The sequence below is a fragment of the Anarhichas minor genome, unplaced genomic scaffold (assembly GCF_050575085.1).
Source record: "Anarhichas minor isolate MPS153535 unplaced genomic scaffold, ASM5057508v1 ptg000025l, whole genome shotgun sequence".
Lineage (NCBI taxonomy): Eukaryota > Metazoa > Chordata > Actinopteri > Perciformes > Anarhichadidae > Anarhichas > Anarhichas minor.
This window is the reverse complement of record NW_027466471.1, coordinates 11,694,095-11,719,832: the sequence shown is the minus strand read 5'-3', so window position 1 is coordinate 11,719,832 and position 25,738 is coordinate 11,694,095. Positions and strand designations below refer to the sequence as shown.

Below are 25,738 nucleotides of genomic sequence, written 5' to 3'. Positions count from 1 at the left end.
CCCTGCGTGTGTCTTTAAGAGGCGTGTTGGAGGAGGTGGAGTTGTGCTCGCGGTGTACGAGCAGCACTCAGCTGATGAGAGCGCTGCCGCTTGCAGGAGACAGGAGACAGGAGACAGGATCCATGGCAACAATCATGGCAGGTGCGGGCAACAAAACAATATTTCTAAAATTGTGTTTGCGTTGTTTTGAGGTTGCAGACTAAGTGAAGTTGTGGCAGATTGTAAATATGTCCTGTGTGGGACTGTTTGTGCTGTGTTTTAGAGGCAGAGACCCGACAGAGGCTGCTGCGCACCGTCAAGAAGGAGGTGGGTGTTTTCAACTCACCACTTATCGCATCGGAAAAACAAACATGTTAGTTTGTATGAAGCTGGACAGTTTCACCCTGCGCACTGATATAATAAGCCTTTTGGTGACACTTGTACTAAACGATCCGTCTATTCCTGATGATGACACCTGAGATAAATGGCTCGGATGCTCTTCTGAATCTCAACCTCTTTGAAAAGATTAGAAAACAAGCCCATATCAAATAGCAGATTACTAATAGTAGTCTTCAAGTATTTATCTTGTTGTTCTTTATGTATCTTCCTCCCTGTTTTGGGTGTTGGTGTTGCAGCTCAGTAATCATACTGGTGGAGAAGCAGCATGAAGGAAACAGATTGTGCTTGTGGTGTTTATGGCAGAGCAAACCATCAGCCTTCTGCCGAGCCATTTGGTTGTTACAGTCAGACACTGTGTGTGTGTGTGTGTGTGTGTGTGTGTGAGAAATATGGAAGCAGCTCTGGTGGTCTGTTCAGCTGCTCTTCATGTCACCTATCATCATTTGAGGTTACCGCAGTAAAACAGAAGACCAGAGTTCAGCAGAGATCAAATGAGACGTCGCTACCATTTAGTCTGTCTGACATTCAAACCATGAATTACGGTTTTTCTTCACCTTTGTGAATTCTCAGAAAGCTTACCGCAGTCTTTTGCTGTGGATTTTAGGTCCCAACCTTTGGAGAGAGGACATATGGAGCATGAAGATCTCTGACATGTGAAGCCTGTTACATGGGAGCAAATAGTGCTGAGGCTGAGATGCAACGCTCAAATAGCATGAACATCCATTTGGATGAAGAAGAATAATGATTTGTTTACTATTTCTGACGTCTGTTTTCTTTGTTTTATCTCAAGAAAACTGCTTAAGATTCACACCAGATATATGATCCTTTTCTGGACCTGATAATTACGGCTTAATATCATCACATAAGGCCTGCTGAGGGTGCTTACTGTTATTCTAGTAAAACTACCCTACAGCCGTCATCTGATATGAAGGATTGAAGTCCAGTACTTTTGTATTGTAGCTGTCAAACACATTCAAATAAATATTCACGAGTTATTTCTGTGTAACATTCTTGGTTAACCACTGCATTTAGGCCACAGGTCTTGGGTTGCACCAGCTATTCATGAATCCATTACCAAGTTTGTGATTCATAAGTTATTTAAACTAGCTAGTTTCACTCTAGTGACATTTACTAAATCTTAATATTGCACCATTCAGGGTTCAACGATAATGTTTTTTCCCCCAATTGCCTGGTTGGGCAAGTGGGTCAGAAATCGACTTTGCAAAATGCAATTGTATAAATATTTACATCATTATTTAACAGCATTTTGATCCTTTGTCACGTCTGACACCTGTTAGCTTTTACCTGTTTGCTCAGGTAACCTTAGCTACCCAACAGTCACACCTGCCAGTTACTGCGGGTTGCTAATAACCAGCTAGTCTGTGTAGTGAAACCTGTTTTAATGTAAGTAGTGTTGTATTCAATTTCCACTTAGTAATCACTTTTGTCATAATCAATTAACTTTGAATTTATGTTTACTTTGTAGTACTGTTGAGGTTTTTGTTTTGTTGTTTTGTCCAGGGAAGGTTTTCGCAAAAGCACTATCACCTTACCTAACTAACCCTTACCCAACCCTTACCCAACCCTTACCTAACCCTTACCTAACCCTTACCCAACCCTTACCTAACCCTTACCTAACCCTTACCCAACCCTTACCTAACCCTTACCTAACCCTTACCTAACCCTTACCTTACCCAACCCTTACCCAACCCTTACCTAACCCTTACCTTACCCTTACCTAACCCGGGGAGCTTTCCAGCATCACCTAAACTATTGTACTGCTGTTTGTTTTGTACACTTAAAAACTGAAGTAGTGGAACATTAACAGTATTTTTTTTTAAAGAATGTTAAGCTACTCATTTCCTTTTCCTGGCCGGATTTATGCTTGAGGGGCACTTTGTTTAACATCCGTTTGTTAACAGTTGATGGATTTGTTTCATCTCACATTGCTTCATAAATTACAAGACTTTATTTCTGCAAAGTAAACAAAGATACAATCTCCTCCTGGATCTTGTGAAAGGAGGAATGAGGAGACTTTGGTCTGATTTGTTTTCCTCCGAGCTCTGTTTGCAGTCTTATCAGTGGAGACCAGACCCTTCTCATAATTAATCCTGCCTCCTGTGTGCTGATATTGCCTTACTGGGATTCACTTACAGTGTACTGTTTACCACAAATGCAACCTGATGGAGTCTGTAGATGCAACAACACAGTATGATAGCTCACTTTATTCACAGATAGCACTTCATGAAAACCAGCATTAATCTAGATGGGTTAACAAAGAATTCAAATGTATTAATGAGTTATGAGTCATTCCCCTTTAATGGAAGATAGATGTTGTTTGTACCGTTGTCCCTTCAGTTTATAGTTATTATTACTCTGTATGGGTTATACCATATGGCGTCTCTATGCTATGTGTTCTCACGCTCTCCTTGTCCAGCTGGTTGTGTGCCACCAGTCTGCTCAGATATACCTGGATGTGGGCCATTATCCAGAGATTGCAGGACGTCTGTAGCAGCAGAATTACCTTCTGGCACACACTGGTTTGAATGAGATCTCCTATTTGCCTTAGCTTTTATACAGAGCACCTCTTGGTCTGTCTCTGTCTCTTTGTGCTGCCCTGATCGTACCTCTGAATCATGCTCCTCGCTCACACAAACACGAACACACACACCTGTGTTTGCTAAAGGAGAGAGAGGGAAAGAGAGAGAGAGAGAGAGAGAGAGACTGACTATTAGAAGAGCAGGCCACATAGATCTGCACCATTTACTCTGCTGTATGATTACTCAGGACAAGGTTTCAGGCAGTGGGGTAAAATAATCCACCAGTCTTGTGCTGTGTTTGCTGTTTGAAAGAGATTTTCTGATTCCTGGTAACGCGTTGATAGAAAACATTAAAGCAGGGTTGCTTCATAATGCAGGAACACGCTGCAGGAAAATCATCAAATATTATTGTTGTCATAGAAACTGATTACACAGACTATTATACAGCTTGTGAACGTTCTAGGTGAGTGTATTCATAATCAGGTTTTGGTATGGATGAGACAGGATTACCTAGCGAGTTCATGCACCATTATAATCAAACTGAACTACAAGGTGCTGTGGTGACAGTTGAGGTAATACTATGCAGCAGCCTCATGGTCCACCTCTACCTTGAGGGACGCTGTGTGTGTCATGTTAAAATGATTTCAGTTTGAGACGGAAAGTTCACTCGGGAACTAGGACGGTGACAAAACCATCTCACTGCAAGGTTGGGCCAACATGGGCAAGACGTCGAGATGAAAGTACACAGAAAAACATGCAAATTGAACATCTACACTTCTATGCCAACTCCCATCGGATGAAGAGTATGTTGTATGATTGAAAGGTCCAGAACAGCTACTAAATGGACCTTGTGGGGAGCGGTTGTCTTGTCGATTATTCAAGGTGCTATTGTGGTGAAATCACTGCCTTGATGGTTGATCTATGTGCGTATCCATTATTAAATTGTTATTCAAATAATATAGTTCAGATTCAACTCTAAATCTCCAGAAGTGGAGCTTTATGCATAACCAATGATGATTGTCAGTGGCCAAAGAGATGATGAATAATGAAGGGTGGATGATAATGGATGGGGCTTTCTCTCTGACTCTTATTTCTTGGCTCTGCTGTTGCTTCAGCTAATTGGAATACTCTGAAGGTCTTTTATCACTCTGGCTGAGGCCCTCGGGCAACAGTAGTTGGTTCACAGCAGATTCATCGGGCTTTGCCGCTGTAAAAGAGGCATTTCATGGTTTTTGTCACATCACGCACATTGTTTTATCTGTAAATTCTTGTGAATATATATTTTGTGGTGCCATTTTAGTAGATATGGCTACTAAATGTTAAATTCTGTGTAGATTTGTGCTTTACTGATGCCAAATAAACAGGACTCTTGGTGGCTGGATGATATGTAAAGCAATGAATGCACAGAAGATCTGGATATTATTAGTTACTGTAGTCAGGGAGCTGCGATAAGGTTTTTGTTTATTTCAGCAATGAATGAATGTTGTTGATGCATCTTCTTAGGCGAAAGCGATCCACGGGGAGACATGTGCCGTCTCCATAGAAACCTGCAGGTTGTCTGAGCCTCGACACTCCACCAATGAATTCCTTAGAGGCCTGATCTGTAGCCCAGATGAAAGAGACGAGAACACACAAGGAGTCTGCGCCTTCAAGTCGGCAGCAAATCAATCAGCTTCCTGTATGTCAGATGCACTCAAAAAGAAAATCAGGGCCTATAGAGCCCTGTGTGCGTGCGTGCGCTTTATATAAGTGTGATTGTGAGTAGAGCGGGTGTACATCACATCAGACTGACACTGACTGCGAACAGGCAACATTTGCATAATGACTGCTGTCTAAATAGTGAATGTTTATATATACAGTGTATATATATATATATCATATTTGGAGATTAGTCATCTTGCATTAACAGTGAGGGTGCAATCAGTTACAGCAAGTAAAGTAGATATTAAGATTATTGCTCTATAAATTTGAGCCGTAGTTGAAAAAACCTGAAGACAGAACTTTATATCCTGGAAAGTTTTATGATCAAGCTGTAAATATCAAATCGTGAAAACTGATATTGTTAGACAGCTGGCTGCTTCTTGACCACTGAACTGCCTCACAGGGAATGATTTCTTCACACCACCGAAGAATTGAATCAATGTGCAGATTGGAAAGAAGGATACAATAGAGCAGAGGGAGCGTCAGCCGCTGGAGTGAATAGCTCTCTGTGTGTGTGTGTGTGTATGTGTGTGTGTGTGTGAGAACTTGGCAGTGTAATAGGGTCGTTGTGGACAGACTCATTTCAACAGGAAATTACAGCTATCTGCGTGGCCGTGTCCGGAGGTTGCTATTCCCCATGCAGATTGCAGAGCGTTGCCCACACAGGGAGACGTCTCCATAGCCACCAGAGGGGATTGATTTATCAGTTGCTCTGTAGCTGATGTCAGGCCAACGGGGAGAGGGGCACTTTGCCGTGACGATAAAACCTAACTAATGAGCTAATGAGTTACCTTGTGAGCACGTGTGTGACCTCCAATCTTTTTAAGAAGTTGGGTTTCAATGAATAGGATGTCATTAGCCTTTGACATAACAGAATCAATTGCTCCCACTGAGGATACAAACTGTTCAGAAATGGGTGAACGCCCCTCCCCTTCCCTTTATTCTCCCACCCCCATTTCCCAGTAGAGGTCCTTGGGATGAAAGCTGGTGACTCATCCACCAATTTAAAATGCATTGTTCCCACTCAGTGTTTTTCTTCCTCTTTAACCCCTGAGCCCTATGCTCTCATTCCATCATATCACCCTATTCTTTTTAATATACATTTCTTATAAATTCTCATTATTCTCTGAAGTATGTTCTCACCAACTCGCCCCTCACTGACTGTATGCATCACTTGTGGCATGTTAATGAGTGAGTCATCCAGCATCTGGCATGTCATTGACAGGTGAAGCAGATTATGGAGGAAGCCGTCACCAGGAAATTTGTTCACGAAGACAGCAGCCATATCGTGTCCTTTTGTGGTGAGTAACCAACAAACACAGGATGAATCACAAAGCTTTTGCTCCTTTATAACTTCTTCAGCTTTAACAATTCTGCCACACTGAAAAGAGCCAGAGTGTTTTCTTTTTATTCAATTTATATTGTCGTCTTGAATCTATCACCTTCCATATATTTGTAGGTTGCCATTACTACTTTGATTCATTTTAACCTGTTGATTTTATTTCTCTACATGAACTGCTTTCTTTAACTTTACACTAATTCCTTTCATTTCTATTGACATATCTCCATTTCCATCTACCTAGGTTCAACATTATTGATCACAGGACAAAAAAAATGAAGTACATGATGAAACAAAATAATGCACAGGAAGCCAATTAAGTACACTGTGGTTTTGACATATTTCTTATAATTCCACTCTGCAGCCATTTTAAGAATAAAATGTTACTCACAAATTCACTCAATGTTCCAGTTCTCCTAGCAGACAGCAATAACCCTGCCATGTGTTTGTGGGAAAGTGTTACGGACTACATAATGTATCTAAGGGGACACAGCGAGTAACATAACTAGTTTATGCAAAACCTTTGCAAAAATTGAAATAATCATCCTACCAACTAGCCAGCCAGGAGAGAGGATAACTACAACAGAGCTGTGCCAAGGAGCTAACGAAACAGAAGTTCAGCAGAAGCAATGCTCCCGACAGCAACCAACAAACAGCTCGAAGGCCAAGAAAAAAGGGCAAGAGCACTGGTTCTGGGGGTTTACATGCAGCTCCACTGACGCACTGATGAATCTCAGCTGTGAGTGCTCCAGCCACTTAAAGGGGCGTGGCAGACCTGAAACACAGACTAACAGCTCTCTTCCAATAAGAGGCCAGAGGAAAGTCAGTGGGTGTAACAGAAAGCAAAATGTGTTGGAACAGAACCAAATGAATGTAAACAAAGGGTCAGGAATAGAACACAAATTATTCACATTTACCAACAATCATTTGCATACAGAAGTATTCTTAACACAATATACATGCAGTAGTTTAGAATACCTGGCAACACCAATCTTAGTCCATCAGAGAGGACAGAATAAAGTGGTAGTCCTTATTATTGGATTGGTTTTCCTATAATAGAGGTCTTTGTCCAACAAAAAGAACATATTTGCCTCATTACATCTCGAGAAGGAAGTTGAGATTTCACCTGCTTCATTAAAAACAGACAGTCGGCCCAGTGACGTAAAGGCCCACATCTTCAGCATAACTTTTGTACAATCATATAATCAGTGCGGTATAGAAATAAAGGACATTTAAAGTTCAGTATTTCACCAAATGTTATTGTTCTTGCCTCCAAATGGCACTAACAGAGTGCAGCATGACTCCTGTGAGAAACACGCTGCCCACGTGCAGGCGCTCACACTAGTCAGATGTCTGGCTCAGTCCAGAGCTGTGATCCATAACAAGATATATTTTGGGATTTCAGTGGGAATAAAATTACTTTCATTTAGCAGAAAATTTGATATTTTTACTAACTGGAAGCCATGCGTGCAGACTAAGACTTGACAAGTACTTCTTAACTCATGTGAAGACACACACACACACACACACGCACACACACACACACACACACACACAAATAGTTCCTTTCATAATGTGAAAAGAATTGACAGGACAGTTCAAATATATATATTAAATCAGCATAAGCAAATGATGTTGGACATCTTTCCCACCCAGTTATCAGCTTACCCCAAATCTCTTTTTATGGTTTTACGTTCCTTTGGACGGTAATGAAAATAATTTGTCACAGACTACAGATTTTGATTAAAGGTTTTGTTTTGTCCCCATGGCGGCGACAATCGTGACCGAGACATTATGTTTTCGAGTTCGCCGTCCGTCCGTCCATGCGATGCATTGAACGTGATATCTCAGGAACGCCTTTGAGGGAATATCGTCAAATTTGGCACAAACTTCCACTCCACTTGCACTCAAGGATGAATTGATCATATTGTGGAGGTCAAAGGTCAATGTGACATCACAAAACATGTTTTTTTTTTGTCCATAAGTCAATAATGAATATGATCATTTTGATAATTTCACACAAATGTCTTGTGATTACATTTTGGACATACGTAAATTGCAACACAAGTGGTTTTATTTTTTTACATCAATTAGTATTGCGTCCATTGTATATGTGCTGTATGTGTTTTTTTAATTAGTGCTTTAAAGTCTGTGTGTCATTGTCCTTTGCCTGCGGTGTGGACATTATCCGTTGTATCATCTAACCTGCCTGTAATAGCTGCTGGTCAGTCTGAGGCCTGTCATACGTCCCAGTGGACAAAAATAAGTTCAGGATGACCCTCTCATTTCTATTATTTTGTTGTCAGCCAGTTTCCGCCTCCTCCTGACTCCTCCTGACTCCTCCTATGATCCTTATAGACAGTGAGTCTTGTTACTATACGTCCTCTTTCAGCTGCGGTCTGTTTAGAGATGAGAGGGAGTGGAGGATGGGAGAGGAGCTCGGCCAGCTCAACAGGGAGCAATTAGCCTCCATCATCATGGCCACTTTGATGAGGTGCAGGCAGACTCTGAAATTCAGACGCTGTGGAGGGAATGTGTGTCAGAAAGCCACCGTTGACTTGAGTTATGAAGCAATGGAAAGTGACATAGCAAAGCTGAAGACCGCCATACAGTGTAGCTTTATTGATAGATTATAAAATCAGTTCATTTCCTGAATTAAACTGTTTATTCTTAGTTAACAAATTGCACTTTCTTTCTTTCTCCTGTGTGTTAAAGTAAATTTGCGTGTCGAAGCTAAATGACTTGAAGATCGATTAATCAATGTGCTGAAAACTTACAACATGCTTTATGAAGATGCTAATGTTTGTATGTAATGACAATTTGACCAACTTTGTAGACAAAGGGAGCAAAGTTGTGACTAAAGTTAGACTGGCAGCCAAATCAGTTGAAATTCATCTCACTATAGTTGCAATTTAGACCAGTGATGGTCATGTTTTTAAAGCAGCATTTGACTTATTCATACTATCAAATATAACCATTTATCATAAATGTCATACCAGTTCAATTCTTTTTTGTATATTCCTATCACGTGCTCTACACTACAAGCTCGTAGCTAACGGTGCTAACAGTGCAAACAAGCTGACAGAGCTAACAGTGTTTACCTGAGGGGGAACATGATGGTGGCCGCTATTATGCTTCAGTGATGACGCTGTCTTCGGGACGGCTTTATAATCTGTAACACCGCCGTATGAGAGCAGCGCAGGCGGCACACTCGAGCCAGTGGGGCACGCTCACATGCACTAATATGCACTAAAAAGCATGCGCGGCTGGCTGGTTGTGTCAACAAAGCGAGGAGAAGCTCGGATAACAAGACAAACAGAGGGAGAGCATCTTCATTCTCTGCCCAGATAGCCATTAATCCACTATATCTATAGCAAATAGTTGTTTGCTGTTTATTAATGCTCTGGATGTCGTATATTGCTCAATTGAATGATAGAAAAGTAAATATTATTACATAATATAGATTATTAATGTGTATTGGTGGTGAAGCGTCACATATTTCGATCTGCAACTAATGGTTGTTTATTAATCCGCAATCAACTGATTAATCATTCTGTCTATGAAACAAGCAAATGCTCACAAATCAGAAGCTGTGATCACTAATTGTGTGTTTTTTGTTTTTTTATGTATTTTAAATTATATTAGATAAAGAACACAAATGATAAATTGACCAAAAACAACATTAGATAATGTTTCTATGGATCCACTTATTGACTTTTCTTTTCAGCATTGTCGATGTTAAGACTGTTTGTTCCTGTGGCTGCTGTGAGAGGAGTGTTACTCTCTGTCACTGTCTAACAGTCTTTTAATGCACTCAGTTGCCACAGATACAGGATGGTTAGAAGCAATTTACCATTTTCAGCTGTTTTTACTGCGGAGGACCACACAAAGGACTGATCCAACATGCATGAACTAATTTTCTTGTCACTGCTGTTTGTGAGTATTGTTGTAGGAACTTGGGTCGGATCACACATTTCATTTTACAGAACAACTGTTCTATCTCCCTGCCTTGTGTCTCATACTGAACACTTCTTTTTGACACGTGGGAATTCTCTGTATAGCTTGGTAGATAGACAGTAAGGAGTTGCTTTTTTTTGCTCTTTTGCCATCTGAGACTAATTAACAAAAACAATGAGACTAAGGATGATGAACTATATTTGGAGACCTTTTTAATGTTAAAGGGTAATGTGTGCTGACATTTAGCTTCTTGCTCTAATAATGATGTGGGGGGAAAACAGCACAGACAAGGAGCGAAATGAAGGAAGAGAGAGAGAAGAAAGCAGAAATTGACATATTTTGACAAAAAGAAAAGTGAAAGTTGACGGCTGTGACGACACTTGTATCGTCCTGGTAGAAGCTGTTAACAGAGATGGTGGTAACAGCAGTGACACAGATGTGCTGAGCGATATGATAAAGGGCGGGATGGAAGCTGTGTTTGAAGGAGTGAGGATGATGGAGACAGAGAGAGATCGTGATGCTGATGAGCTGCCGCCCCCCGCTCGTCTCTCCCAGAGCTCCATCAACAGGGGTTCCCATGGCAACACCAGCCTTCCCCCTGACCCCATGTGAACAGAGCCACAGGATTAGTCCTGAAAGACAACTCAAATGTCAACACAGCTCCAGGTGCTGCCACGTAGGCATGAGAGGGAAGAGGGCTGTCTGCTTTTGTGCACGTGTGTCACCGTGTCATCGACTCGTGTGTCCATTACAGCTCATTGGACGAACATAGTTCATTATGTGAAAACCTGAATTTGTTAAAATGTTTCTTTTCTCCATCCAGAAAATCCATTAAAAAAAATATGCAGTCTTTAACCCTGAAAACACACGTCTCCTGAAAATGTAGCAGAAGGGTTTGATTATGTATTGAGCACAAACACAACACGCATTTTCACCAGTTGCCACAAGCTTAATTTCATATTTAAATGCACAGTGTCAACCGATATGTATGTAGGCTTGATATAAACACCATATTAAACGCATAAATACAGAAGATAGTCACTGTGCAGAAATGCAGATGGTGAAGAAACTCACATTTGTGCCCAGGATTCCCTGGAAAGTGCGTAGACACCGAGTTGATTATCCCGGCAAAATAAAGTTAATTGAATTGAAGTGGATGTATGACATGACACGTCTGCCAAATATTTTGTGCCACAAAACTTCTGGATTTGTGTCAAGCGCTAATATCCCAAAATTGCATTTTTTTAAAATCCAATTTTAAGTGATTTTAAGTGTTACAAATTAAAGCTGTACTTTCAAAAATATTTTTTTATGTTAACAATTGGTGAATTTACTCTGTTATGTAAAAGCTCCATGGCATCTTTCAGTCATCTTGCAGTCGGTGGCGACTAAAACAGAGCTCAAAGGAGAGACTGAGGTGTCTGCTGTCCTTTATTGATATGCTCTTCCTGCATATAATATTAGCAAAGTGCACTTTGGTAAAGAGTATATCTTTTTTTTTTTGTTTAATCATATGTTTGTGTCCACACAGCTGCAGTGGAGGCATGTGTTCTGCACGGGCTGAGACGGCGAGCAGCCGGCTTTCTGCGTAGCAACAAGATAGCGGCACTCTTCATGAAGGTGGGAAAGAGCTTCGTCCCAGCTGAGGAGCTGTGTAGGAAGGCCCAGGAGCTGGAGCAGATCATCGAGACAAAGTGAGAGACGCACACGTCCCGGCTCGTTGTCACACATCACAGCAGACTTCAAAGCTTACATCAAAGCCTGGTGTGAGCGAAAGCACTGAAAACAAACGGCTGTCTGCTTACTTGAAGGGCAATTTTTTGCTATGAAAAGCCTCTAAATAATTCATGTATTTGAGCTTTTATGAATCATGAATCACTGATGCCATTAGCGTCAAGCAGATGCAGTTTTACTCAATGGAATTCTAAACCGTGTTATACTTGTATTGTTTATATTGAAACCTGTAAATCACCTCCTCCTGCAGACGAAGTCAAAGCTTGCAAAGTCAGGACAGCCTTCGCAAGATGCCCCGACTGCCCGGTCTCAGCCCGCAGGGAGTCAAGAACCTGTGGATCCGCACGGCTCTATTTGAGAAGGTGTTGGACAAGATTGTCCTCTACCTGGTGGAGAACAGCAGGTACGTTGAGAAGGGTCAATGAAACGGCTGCTTCTGTTACAAGAACTCTATGTCCCCTCAAAACCACCCTTTCACGTTTGTCTTACAGTAAATACTACGAGAAAGAGGCTGTTCTAATGGACCCTGTGGACGGACCTATCCTTGCCTCTTTGTTAGGTAATTATGTGTGACATTGTGAGCATTTGTCTCTTTTAATGTTGTCATCTTGCATTATGTGCCACACTCTGTTTGGGCTCATGTTTTTTTCTTCAGTACAAAAGCGTGTTCCTGGACCAGTACCCTATACAGGGACATTGTGGTACCCTTTTTTTCATTTGTACTAATGCTGCGTTCACATGGAATCAGGCAGACTCCAGACGGACCACACCCTCTGGACGGCATCAGAAGAACAAACAAACAAAACGTGTGTCGATATATTGCTATGGTGATGGAATAAAATATATTAAATGAAGTGTAATTATGTAATTATTGCAGTAATGCATGTCGCTACAAATAGCTGATTTCTCATAATATTCTCGTACAAACTTAAAAACCATTCTCCTTGGGTAAGGGAGCTACGTCCATCTGTTTGTAAATTTGCTTGCGGAGGACGGCGATAAGTTAGAATATTTTAACTTTGGACTGCTGTCTACCGTTACTGTTGCCGGTATTCTCTGCCAGCCTCACCTAATTTTACTGTCCTGCTCTCGCCCACTTAAATATCGGTTTGCCGACTGCCTGATTCCATGTGGATGAAGCATAATAGCCAGTTCCTCCTGTACTTCAGTCTTTGTTTCTGCACTTGACCACGGGAGTTTTTAGACTCGAGCAAGAAGTGCTGATAGGCTAACTAGTAGAGGTCTGTCCTGCTGCAACAGGGACCTGATCCCTCACCAGCTTCCCACCAGTGAACACTGACACAGTTTTTTGAGGCCGAGCCAGAAGCATTGCTTTTGGTGCTGAACGTGGCCAATCTGATCAATTTGACCTGTACCTTTCAGATTAGGCTGGTATCATTTTGTACCCTAATGCAGCGATTCCCGACCAAAGAGAGTTACAAGATAACTCGAGGGCTCGTGAGTTTATTAACAAGACAGGAAAGCAGAAAAAACATATTTCTGCCACACAAAATTCGGTTTATATATATATATTTATTTTTTTAGTTTCACCATTTGCTTGTGAATTTGTGGATAATCTTTCATCTTCAAGTCCCTGGAAAAAAAACATTGTCTATTTGAGAAACATAATCTCTATTTGAACTAGCCATTACCTCTCAATTTATGCATCTTGTAACGAAGGGTCATGACTGAAAAATCTACCTTTTAGTACGAAAATGTATCCCTTCTCTTACTCTTAGTGTGCTCATTGATGTTTAGGATAATCCGGTGCTGATCACTGGTTAGTGAAATCTTATACCTAGTGTCTGCTCTATGTAACTGTTCACCTTCACTCGACAGTTGGACCTTGTGCTTTGGAGTACACAAAGATGAAGACAGCCGACCACTTCTGGACAGACCCGTCTGCTGACGAGTTGGTGCAAAGACATCGTATCCATGGTGGCCACTGCAGACAGGATTCTCCCACTAAGAGGCCTGCACTGTGTGTGAGTATTAAGACTGGTAATACAGTAGATGAACATGCAGAATTAGTGCCAGGCTCGTTTTAGTTTATCACACATGTCTAGCTGGCAGAGGTTTAGTGTGACCAGTTTCATTCCCTTCTGAGATCTCATCTGATTAAAGAGGACCTGCTAAGATTAGTGCATAAAGTGAAGTAGCGTGTCCCCGGAGAAAGAACAAAGTGTATCTGAGACCTTCATACTTGTTCAATGTTCAGGTTACCAGTGAACCAGGTCAACTCATCTATCTCACATTCCAAACAAAAGCATTCAAGTCATTGGCATCAGGAACACGGGAGGATGCATGCATTGGTGCACATGAATAAATCTCATATTTCTATTATCTTGAGTCATGTGAAAACGAAATGTTATTCATTGAAAATGGCTGTACTGTGACTGGCCAGCTGTAATTAATTCTGCAACGATAGCCACCAGTTTACGATGTTTGTTATCTGATGTGATGTATTTTGTGTCTGTGCTGTGCAGATCCAGAAGCGGCACTCCAGCAGCAGCATGGATGAACGCCCTTCCCCCTCGCCATCAGCTCGTGAATATGTGGAGTCGCTGCATCAAAACAGCAGAGTGACCCTCCTGTTTGGCAAAAACAACGTGCTTGTACAACCGGTAACTGTCTGATGCCTCTTTTTCACTCATCGCTGTATAGCTATGACAACCCCAGAAATATATATATATATCAATTTAAAAGCTACAAGTTTACAGAAGATAATAAATTATTTCTCCACGCTGTCTGCCGCAACAACGTTTTATAAACAGACTGACAATAGTTCTGTCTGACATTTTATAGAAATGTCACAGCTAAAAAGTGTCATTAACACCTGAGGAATATTTATTTGCAAGTTAAAGCCATGAACAAAATACTAGTTTGCATTTTGTATTGTCATCCCATACATTTCAGAACACCGTATAAGCACCCAGGTTAATAAGACCAAACTGTAAAATGTAAATACATGCACACGACGGCCGTACTTAGCATTTTCTTCATCCTCGCGGTTGTTTCAGAGGGACGACATGGAGGCTATCCCAGGTTACCTCTCTCTGCACCAGAATGCTGACCTCATGACCCTGAAGTGGACACCCAACCAGCTCATGAACGGCTCTGTTGCAGACTTGGACTACGAACACAGGTGCAAAATGATCCAGCTGCAAAATGGATCACGATTATGCCGATTGTGTCTGTCTACAAAGCCTGTGTTTGATGATATTGGCAATCCTTCTCATATAAGAATATCTAACGTGTAAACACTCGTCGTTTATCTTAACGTCTTTTATCAGCTGTTTGTGTAACACTCGGGTGTTGCTGAATAATGCAGTGTGTTTGTGGGTGGCTCGGGGGCTCAGTATGCAGAGTCAATGCTGCTGCTCTGATGAGGCTTATTTTGAGCACTCCAGCAGCCAGCAGATGGTTTATTGACTGTCAGACATCTCTCAAACCCGCAAACTGTGTTATGTTCCTGTGTCTGTGCATGGTTCGTCTCACCAAAACAATGGATTGTATTAGTCCACTCTGCTCCTGCTCGTCTGTGCGCACTCTCCCGACTACTCTTTTTATTTGCCATAAAATTAATTGTCCTTGAGATTTTAACTTCGATTGACATTCCCTGTGGATTTGCTTTTCCCTGTTAGCTGGTGATCCACGCGTTGTGCTAAGATGAGTCTGGGGCTCTATTTTATTGACTCTGTATTTAATTAATGTTTTTCAGTGTATACTGGGATTATGCCATGACCATCCCTCTGGGGGAGATAGTTTACTTACACTGTCATCAACAAGGTGGGTCCTCACAAACCTTTACAGCACAATTCTGACTCTGTTTGCGTGTAATTTCTGCCTTTTCTATTTGTTATAACTGTCTGCAATTAAACACAGCTGTCTAATAATATGGCATCATGAATAGTTAAACTAAGAAAACATCTCCTGCAGTTGACAGCGGGGGGACGGTGGTGCTGGTCAGTCAGGATGGGATACAGAGACCTCCACTTCGCTTCCCCAGAGGAGGCCACTTGCTCCAGTTCCTCTCCTGCCTGGAGAACGGCCTGCTTCCCCACGGCCAGCTGGACCCTCCACTCTGGTCCCAGAGGGGAAAGGTCAGCATTTGAGGTTTTTTCCTTTGGGGTCGCTCCCTGGCTTCACTTCTAGAGCATAAATTACACATATCGGCCATTCTTCAAGAAAAAGAGCACTAAAATGCAAAATCACACCTATCTGATCAATAAATCCCTAAAAAAACACATTTAGAAACAGATGCACTTTGTTATTGTGATATTAGTTGGAGTGACACTAATGAATGCGAGACTTAATGTTCCCTCTGCATCACCACACAAAAAGTGTCTTCTTGAATGGATGTTTTTGATTGGACTGTGAGTAGCATTGTATGAGCAGCTAAACAGAATAATGAAAACCACCCACGCATGCTCAAACACTATTAATAAGCTGAAGCATGCAGACACTCATCATCTTTAATTCACATGGATGGTTTAGCTGGGCTCTAATGGTTGAGGCATTTTGGTTGTTGGCATTAGTTTAATATCAGTTGTATTCTCATTGCAGGGGAAGGTGTTTCCCAAGCTGCGTAACAGGGTTCCTCCGGGATCTGGATCCTCAGACTCGGTCTCGGATAAGGAGGAGGACGAGGCCACAGACTATGTCTTCCGCATCCTCTTTCCAAACAGCCAGTCAGAGTTTGGTGAGATTCCTCCCAGAGAAGCAAATAAATATGATCAGCGCCCACGAGCCTCTCAAAATTCTTGTAATTTTATGAAAATGCTACTCGTTGTTTGTTACAGTAACTGTAACCCATCCTCCCCATCTGACTTCCTCCCTCTCCCTTCAACTGAGTGGACAGTCGTCGTCCAAAACAGGGACCCTGGTTGTACCCAAGAGGTCCTGCAGCTGTCCTGAAGAATCCCCCTCCCTCACAGGACGCGGCTGTAACACTGTCACACCTCGGCTCGTCTGTCAGCTTGCTTTAACTCTCTGCATCTGAAATCCTCCTGACCTGTCCTGCGCCTCTGGCAAAGTTCATTGATGTGCATTGTTATTAAAGCCCCTCCCACTCCCTGCCGCCGTGTGTCACCCCTTTTTACTGCATTACAGCGCAGTAACCTTTTAACAGCCAATAGGTGGATAACTGATTGATCGAATATGGCTCATGGCGTATCGCTCAATCGATCTATCTCTCTATAATATTGTAATAGAATATGACAGCTTCATGCTTTCAAATTGTTCATCTATTCCAGATCGCATGAATGTTTTGTTTCCATGCTTTATCTTTGCTCCAACAGGAATCAAGCACAAACTGATTGTACTCTGAAGCGCTTTCAGCAGATGACAATTGATAATTCTGCTTATGCAAAGCGTTTCCAGCTGTGTTTAAATCTTCTAAGTGCAGATGTAATTGTTGTTGAAAGCCTCTGTAGCATAATGCTTTTTAAGTGACAGTGATTGTTTGTGTGTGCGTGCATGTTGCAGTGACTCCTCCAGACTTGATGGATCAGGGAGCTACAATGTGGAATCCCACTCTCAGGAAGTCCTCGTGTTCCTCTTGTTCTCAGGGGAGCTTCTCTGATGGGGCGACGCCCAAGGGGTGCAACCATGAGAGGTTAGACATAAGCACGCTTCAAGCTAGACTGAGTTGTGCTGACAGAGAAGCTGCTGAAGACACAAAGTAACAAACCTGACATCCCTCAGTGCCGACCAGAAATCCTCAACAATAGAGACAAAACTGAGAAAGGAGCAAAGACACAACAACTTTGCAATTACCCAGGAAGACAATTATCTGACATTTACCTCTCTGACATGAGAATGTGTTTGGAAAATGAGGTGATAAGCGAGGCTGATAAGATGGTTGAAGGCTATGAAACAAAGGCAAGCCTCCGGGCCAATTTGTTCTATATGTCAGGTAATCATTTGAATGATAAAAGGTTAGACCCAACACTGTAATAAACTCTACATTAGACACAGTATCTCAGGACAATATGAGTAACTTCTCATGTTTGATGATTGTCCTTTAAGGAAAGAGAAGAGAACAGTGAGTCCTCGACATAAGGCTCTGTGCTGTATCTTCCTGCAGGGCTCCTCTGAAGCTGCTGTGCGACAACATGAAGAATCAGATCATCTCTCGGGCGTTTTATGGCTGTAAGTGATTCCTTAATATTTACCCTGAAAATCCTTAAATATTAGCATCGATTCACATTCACTTGGAAAATGTGTTGGAGGTAGTACGTAATATCCTCATTTCAATTATCACTACCATCTGCAGAGCCATTCAGTAATGAACTGTATTGTCAACCAGGGTTGGCATACTGCCGTCACCTGTCCACCGTGCGTACACACCTCTCTGCTCTCGTCAATCACACCATTGTGGCGCCCGAGGTGCCGTGCGATGCCTACAAAGGGCTCACTACGGATGTGTGGCAGACCTTCCTCCAGGACTGCACAGTAAGCATCGCTGGTGTCACAGCACTGCAACCCAAACCTCACATTGCTGCAGACAGTATGCTGTGTGCACATACACACACATGCATGTCCACTCCCAGGCTCTGTCTTTCACTCCTTCAGTCTTCTGTCTCATCCATATTCATCCTCTGCTAATCATGTGGCTCACACCATTAGTCTCACAGCAGTGTGCATGAAGCGAGACTAATGGCCCCGTCAGTCTTAAAGTCCACATTTATATGGACATCAGTTACATTTACCTAATGCCATGGAGGGTTTGAACTGAACATAAAAAAAGGATTTTATATGTTTTGTAAGCAAATATTTGTCATAAAACTGGTTTATTTTTTGGGAATAACACTAATTTAATATTTGATTATCTTAGCCATCACAAAAGTGACTCAGTTAATTGACCATAGAAACAGTAGTTTAACCCTTTAAACACTTAATTAAACAAAAGATTAGTGGTTGAGTAACATTGGTCAACAGTTGCTTTTAAACTGGATTTAACTTGCATTAGATTTTTATTTATCTTCCTGTGAAGTAAATACTGAGCACATACATACTGTGTAATCACACACACAGACACACACCAGTGCATGTAATCTTTACCATCTACCAACCTCTCCTGCATTAGTCATTACATGCATTCACAGTAAAAGCTGCCATGAGGCTATTGAATGTTTTAAACCTGCAGATAGTGATAATTGTACTTTTAATGAAGGGGCAAATCCAAAGATTGATAAAAAAAAATTAAAAAGTAATTTTATCTTTTGTCTTCAGGCATACGATGAGAAGGAGCTGCTTCGTCTGGTCTACTTCGGTGGTGTGGACGCCTCGCTGCGTAAAGAGGTGTGGCCTTTTCTGCTGGGTCATTACCAGTTTGGAATGTCAGAAGCTGAGAGGAAAGAGGTTTGTAGTTGGCACGATTATGGCTTTGCGTTCAAAGTATTTTCAACCTGAACCACTGACCCTTGATCGCTCCACCCCTCACCGCAGGTGGACGAACAGGTCCGAGTGTGCTACCAGCAGACCATGTGTGAGTGGCTCGGCTGTGAGGAGATTGTCCGCCAGCGGGAGAAGGAGCAGCACGCTGCTGCATTAGCAAAGTGCTCCTCAGTAGTGAGCATGGACAGCTCCAGTCAGAAGATGATCCACCACAACTCCACTGTCAGCAATGAGGTGACGCAGTAATGCTCACTTATATTCACAGTTAGGAAATAAATAAATAAATTTTACAAGTAAAGGTCTGTTTACTAGTTACGGCAGTACAGTTGCATAACTGTTGGGCAACTGTCTATAGCTCGTAGCTTTCTATTCTATAACACATCTGCATGATAAAAGACAATTATCAAGCTGAGAAGGTCTAAAGGGAATATTGGTTGCATCATGGGAGAAGGTAGAATCGAACCGTTTTGGGGCTTGGCCCATGCCTGGAACTTTTAACCATTCTCTTTTCCTGCAACTGTACTCAATTCCAATACTCACCAGAGTATACCTTTAATGTGAGCACAGCACGTCATGAGCCAACGATAACAAAGATGCATATCAGTAAAACATGTTTTTAATAATATATTGGTCTGAATGTCTTTATTACCCAGTCCCCCCAGAGCTCAGACGGGCAGAGTCTGGCTCGCCTGCAGAGTGACACCAGCAGCAGCACACAGGTATCAAATACTCACCATATTACAGCCTGCAAAGCCTTTTAAAAATGGTCTTTCATGCAAACTGAATGACTCTTCTGTTAGACTTTTTAGACTTCTAATATCCTGATCCTAAAGTAATGCATGTGATCTCAACCAATACTCCTTATCCCTGCATTCTCTCCCTTGCTAGTTCTTCACATCCTCCCATCCCTTCCCCTGGAGTAGCCTGCTTCCCTTTGGCTTGTTCTTTCAGGTGTTTGAGTCCGTTGAGGAGGTTGATCAGATCGAGACGGAGCCCAAGAGCGAGGAGGCCAAACAGGTGCCAAAGATACCCAATGGAGCTCTGCAGAACGGGATAAACTCTCCTGACTCCGGTCATCCCTCCTCCCGCAACTTCTCAGTCACTTCCGGCCTGTCGGAAGGCTCACTCAGCACAGAGGACAGCACTGTACCTGATACAATCCCGAGATCTGCAGCTGTTCCTCAGGCACCACAGAGCCCAGTCAAACCTGCAGGGGTAGAAAGTGAATCTCTGACAGATGAGATGGACAGCCAGGTGAGAGGTAAAGTGAAGAACAAAGAGGAGGAGAAAGCACCTGATGTGACCAAATCTGCAGAAAATACCAAGCCTGAGGAGCTGGTGAAGGCCAACAAAGACACAAGTCTGCAACCCAAAACACAAGAAACTGTTGAGGAGTCTGGAGCCATTCAAACAGAGGGGCCCAAGTGTGAAAATAAAGATGCACTGGCAGACATTAAAGGAGTTACATCTGTAGAGTCGGGGGAAAGAGAAAAAGAAGTGCCTGATGAGGATACTATGATGGTGTCAGCAGCTGATACGGGATCAAAAGGAGAACTTGTTGAGCAAAGTCTTAAAAAAGCAGCAGAAGTGAGTATTGAAGAAACTTCAAAGAGTAAGAAATCTGCAGAAACAAATGTAGAAAAGACGAATGAAACGGACGGATCAAAGTTGTGTGTAAGTAAACCACAAGAAGTTTTATTGGCAGATTGGAGAGAAAATATATCAATTGATCACAAGACTCCTGAAGTTGAAAAGAACCTAGTTTTCTCAGCCGACACCGAGGTCTCGAGACCAAGAGGGGCCTACTTTGCCTCCCAGACAGACGAAGCTCAGGTTATGACTGAATCCGATGAGTCTCCCTCAGCCATAGAGATGGAGGAGATCCCAATAGCCAAAGTTTCCATGATGCCTTTGAGCAGGAAGGGACGCTGTAAAGCAACGTCTTTCTCTGAGGACTCGGCCCCCCACATAGCGCTCAGGCAGGAGGACGAGCAGGTAAAGCGCAGTGCAGACAGCGCAAAGCCCATCCTGTGTTTGGAGCCAGAGATGGAGAGCCTTTACCCCAACTTTGACTCTCTGGCCGAGTCTGGAGACACCAAGAATGACGCCACCTCTCAAGAATCAGCTGGGAGTACCTTCTCTGTATGCACACGTATTTCTTTGAGTGTTTAGATTCATTTATGCTAGGGCAATACAACACTATTATGAGCTTGATTTATCTATTCATTTATTGTTTGTTTGTTTCAGCAAGAGCTGTTGGACTTGTATACATTAAATCTACACCGCATTGAAAAGGATGTCCAGCGCTGTGACCGAAACTATTGGTACTTCACTCCTGCCAACCTGGAGAAACTGCGCAACATCATGTGCAGGTAAAACACTGACAGCATCAGGGATGCAATAAAGAGTGTGAACATGATCATTTTACCCATCTTCATATAAATGGCTTATCTAACTTTCAGGGTTTATGGTTTGAATGTAAATGTTCTAATGATTGTTTGGATTACAAAAATGCCCCCATCTTCATACCACTAAATCATAACCTTTCGCTGCTTGTCTTCTTCTTATAAGTGCTCCATAAATACAACTTTAAAGGATAAGACTGGCAAAATATTAAATATATATATGACATTTATATATGACATTTTGAGTCCATCCCCAACACACCTTCCTGCTGTAAGTACTCAGTAGAGCTCCAAATGTGTGTCAATTCACAGCTGAAATGAATCCCCATCAAGTAGGAACATTCGCTAAATTTACAGAGCATGGCTGTTAAGGGAAAAAATACAATACATAGCCTTTTCTTTTTTTACATTTGAAACTATACGTGTGCCCTGTTTTTAAAGATGTAGGCCTTCAGTAGGAACAAATGGGCTTGGGGCTGAGTGCCACAGACAGGCTAGCGGAGTCAGAAGGTAATGAGAGACAGCATAACACATTGTTGGTTTGGGTCTTTTCATAGGATTTGCTGACAGTAAGAAAAAATATTAATACAATGCCAGACTTACCTTTTAACGGTAATAAATAATAGGACAAAATGAGTACCTCTAAAATATCATATTTAGTCCTTCGAGAAGCCTACTCATTTTGCACTTTAGGAGTATTTGAATTTTATTGTGAAATACGAATGTTTGATGCAAAATGTGGAAATACCTCTAAATCCTGAGCAGCGTATGACTCAGCGTGTGAGTGGCAGATAAAAACAGCTGAAGACACTTTAGTTCACTTCTCTTGGTTGCATGTTTACAGCTATATCTGGAGGCACCTTGACATCGGTTACGTACAGGGCATGTGCGATCTGCTGGCTCCACTTCTAGTCATTCTGGATGATGGTGAGTCAACACCGAATCACTCCTCTTTTCTGACATTTGGTGTATTTTTATAGTTATTGATGGAACAACAGAGGACAGTTTGCCCACTCACTTGCTCACCCCAGCTTCCTCGCTCTGTTTCCTTTTTTTTCAGAGGCCATGGCCTTCAGCTGTTTCACTGAGCTCATGAAGAGAATGAATCAAAACTTTCCACACGGAGGCGCTATGGATACTCACTTCGCCAACATGCGCTCTCTAATCCAGGTAACGCAGCACTAGTAAAGCCTTTACAGATACTGTAGCAGTCAGGCATCACTAAATCCATTCATTACCAACAAACCTTTTCCTCCAACACCAGTCTCTTTTTGTGTTGTGCTGAATCTCCTCTGATCTCCTCTCTCTCTGTAGATCCTGGATTCTGAGCAGTTTGAGCTAATGCACCAGAACGGAGACTACACCCACTTCTACTTCTGCTACCGCTGGTTTCTCCTCGACTTCAAGCGAGGTACAAAAGAGTTTTGCCAAATAGAGGAGTAGCTGATTCACTCCTCTTTAAGCCCCGTTGGTGGATAAAACGCAAACCACTTGGCAGCTCGGTAACAAGACATTTAGTTATTATCAAGACTTGGAAAGGATTTTCAAGACAGCTGCATAGATAGTTTTTTTAGTTATTCAGACTCAAATGGCTTGTTTTGTCACCTGGGTATCTCAGTATAACCTCCCTGCGAAGACTTGCTTCCAATCTTATCTCTCTCTGCCGATAACTCCCCTTCCTGCAAACTCTGACTCCCATCCGAGCCCTCAAACACCGATTCAGACTCGACTCCCGTTTCTTTATGTGATTTGTGTTCCAGAGCTGGTGTACGATGACGTGTTTGCAGTGTGGGAAACGATCTGGGCAGCCAAGTGTGTCTCTTCTAGTCACTTTGTCCTCTTCATTGCCCTGGCGCTGGTGGAGATCTACAGGGACATAATCCTGGAGAACAACATGGACTTTACTGACATCATTAAGTTCTTCAATGGTAAAATATGTCACTTTACAGCTGACGTTGTTCATGTAAATATCTCCTCATCCCTGTTAAAGGTGCCCTCGACTGATATTAGACATTACAGATCAGTATTACTGGTCACGAGTAATTCTGTGCGGCCTGCCAAAACAGTTGTGCAATGTCTTCTGTGAATGTGAATATTTTCTATGTATGGAATGCAGCAAAGACAAGCTATCAAGTTGCATTATGGGAATTGTAGAAACCAGCATTGGAAGAGCTTGACTTAAACTAGCAACTAAAAGTCAGAATACTGTGTGTTGTCTTCTGCTGCACCAATTCTTTCCCCCATTCTTTTAAAAATCTGTCTTTTGCAAGTCGTCCAGCATTAAAAGCATGATAATGGAACTAAGATGCCCTTGAGCACAAGACCAGACCTATTTAAATACAAATTTGTAACATGAAAGGAAACAGTCATAGGTCTGGATCCAGGCTACAACTAATTTATGGAAGAGCTATACTAAATATCTAGAGTTATTGAATGTCAAATAGCAACCTACGATGAAATGATTTACAAGCTGCTAGCTGTTACACGTCTGTTCAGATGTTCTCCAGACATTTTAGGAAATAATATCGACCATTTGTGTTTTTTTGTCTTTCAGAAATGGCTGAGCACCACAACATAAAGAAGATTTTGACCATGGCCAGAGATCTGGTGTGCAAGGTGCAAATTCTTATAGAGAACAAGTGATTGTGGTCTTTGTCTCCTTCTTCCTTCCAAGTAAAGTGTGACCGGCTGTAGCAGCACAAGATTCAAATACATCTGAGCACACATGCTCTCTCTCTCTCTCTCTCTCACACACACACACACACACACACACATACTATACAATGCCTTTTCAACCACAGTTTGTTGCTATGAGCCTTATTCACTGTATCCACAATGTTGTTTGTGTTGTCAACAGATGTATGAGAATAGTATGCTTCATATTTGTCAGTGTGTTAAAGTGAAAAAAAAATGTATCTGAAAAAGCTTTTCTTTATTTTCGAAATACATCTGCCAGAAATTCCTTATGTGTCGATCTTAATCCGAGTGCACTTAACATTTTGATATAATAATGGTCTTAGTTGCACATTTCAATCCAAATTCTATCCCAGAATTTCACCAGAGACTATATTTATGCAAAGAATACATTGTGATGATAGTTTATAATAATTATTTCAATGGTCAAAGATTATACTTTGAATATATCAGAAAGTTATCCCCTTATTCCCATCGCTTAATGAAGGACAGAATGTCAGCAGACTTTTCATTTTGCTTAAGTGCAACACCCCAAAATTAAATGACTTTCTACTGATGACAGAACTCTGGCTTGTACTCCAAAATGTAACTTAAACGACATTTCTGTTTCACAAACAACATTAAGAATAATTTAGGATTTAGCACCATGTCAGTGATTTAGCATCCAACAGTGTTTAAAATGTTTTAATTGAACTGCCTCGTCTGCCAAATATTGTCTTTATTTGTTATGTGTGAATTGTACTGTACTGAGAGATAGATGTGTTTAACTTATGAGGTTTATAATATGTAAAATCCTAACCTAATATTTAAGTGACCTACGGATGTCTGTGCGGAGATTTAAGCCTGATTTGATAGTCTCTTAAAATATGTTTCCTTATCCAGTGAACCTCTAGATATTTTGTAAATTGTGCAGTTTACTCACCTTGTCTTGTATTGTCTGGCGCCTTTTTGTTGAATTAAATGTTAATTTCAGCTTGAATGTGACTATGAATTTGGAAGATCAGATGAGACGCTGAAAACCAAATTAAACGTTTTTTCGGCGCCACGTTGATGAGATTCTTTAGTGTGAGAGTGACTTAGACAGAGAGATGAGAATGAAAGGTACAGATGACGTTATGAAGGAAACTGTATTGATGTTTTGGCAGATTTGGGGCTCGTGACGATATTTATTATATATGCTTTCAACCCCTAAATTGATACTAATGTCGGCCCTGAGTTACCCACATCCGTGCTCGTCGTTCATAGCCTAAAACGTCACTCAGTTGGTCTTCAAGTATTGTTTAGTGAATGTGGTGAGATGAATTGCTTTTAATATTGTTGTTTCTGTGGATGCTTACTGCTGTCAGAAAACAATTTTTTTAAGTATATTGTGACATTTATTTAGCAAGTATTGTTTTTATTTTTTCATTCATTTTCTCATTCAGATGCTGCTTTGTTTGTGAAGCTGATCTTTTTGTTTTGTGGCCAGTTCTAAATGTGTATTGTAAAACAGTCAAATGATATGCTAAGAGTTCATATATAGTATATATTAAATGGTATATGTTTTTATAATAAAACAATAAAAATGGAATCATCATTATTTTTCCAAA

The 25,738-nt window shown here is 41.6% G+C and overlaps 1 protein-coding gene across 1 annotated transcript; it reads left to right on the top strand.

Moving 5' to 3' along the window:
- Positions 1 to 110: 110 nt before the first annotated feature.
- On the top strand, positions 111 to 25,738 carry sgsm1a (small G protein signaling modulator 1a). The gene is made up of 25 exons (XM_076099535.1): positions 111 to 141; positions 263 to 306; positions 5,845 to 5,920; positions 11,447 to 11,609; positions 11,900 to 12,052; positions 12,141 to 12,208; positions 13,489 to 13,634; positions 14,136 to 14,273; positions 14,670 to 14,794; positions 15,371 to 15,438; positions 15,589 to 15,752; positions 16,216 to 16,351; positions 17,137 to 17,266; positions 17,738 to 17,802; positions 17,960 to 18,105; positions 18,886 to 19,014; positions 19,102 to 19,284; positions 19,704 to 19,769; positions 19,939 to 21,192; positions 21,298 to 21,422; positions 22,300 to 22,382; positions 22,516 to 22,625; positions 22,770 to 22,866; positions 23,216 to 23,383; positions 24,010 to 25,738. Exons 1-25 carry the CDS (start codon positions 123 to 125, stop codon positions 24,096 to 24,098), a joined length of 3,945 nt encoding a protein of 1,314 aa, XP_075955650.1. The 5' UTR covers positions 111 to 122; the 3' UTR covers positions 24,099 to 25,738.

Excerpts from the sequence above, each read along its gene's own strand:
- sgsm1a (XM_076099535.1), top strand. Across the intron at positions 15,439-15,588 it reads CTTACACTGTCATCAACAAG|TTGACAGCGGGGGGACGGTG; the intron begins GTGGGTCCTCAC and ends CATCTCCTGCAG. Across the intron at positions 22,626-22,769 it reads ACATGCGCTCTCTAATCCAG|ATCCTGGATTCTGAGCAGTT; the intron begins GTAACGCAGCAC and ends CTCTCTCTGTAG.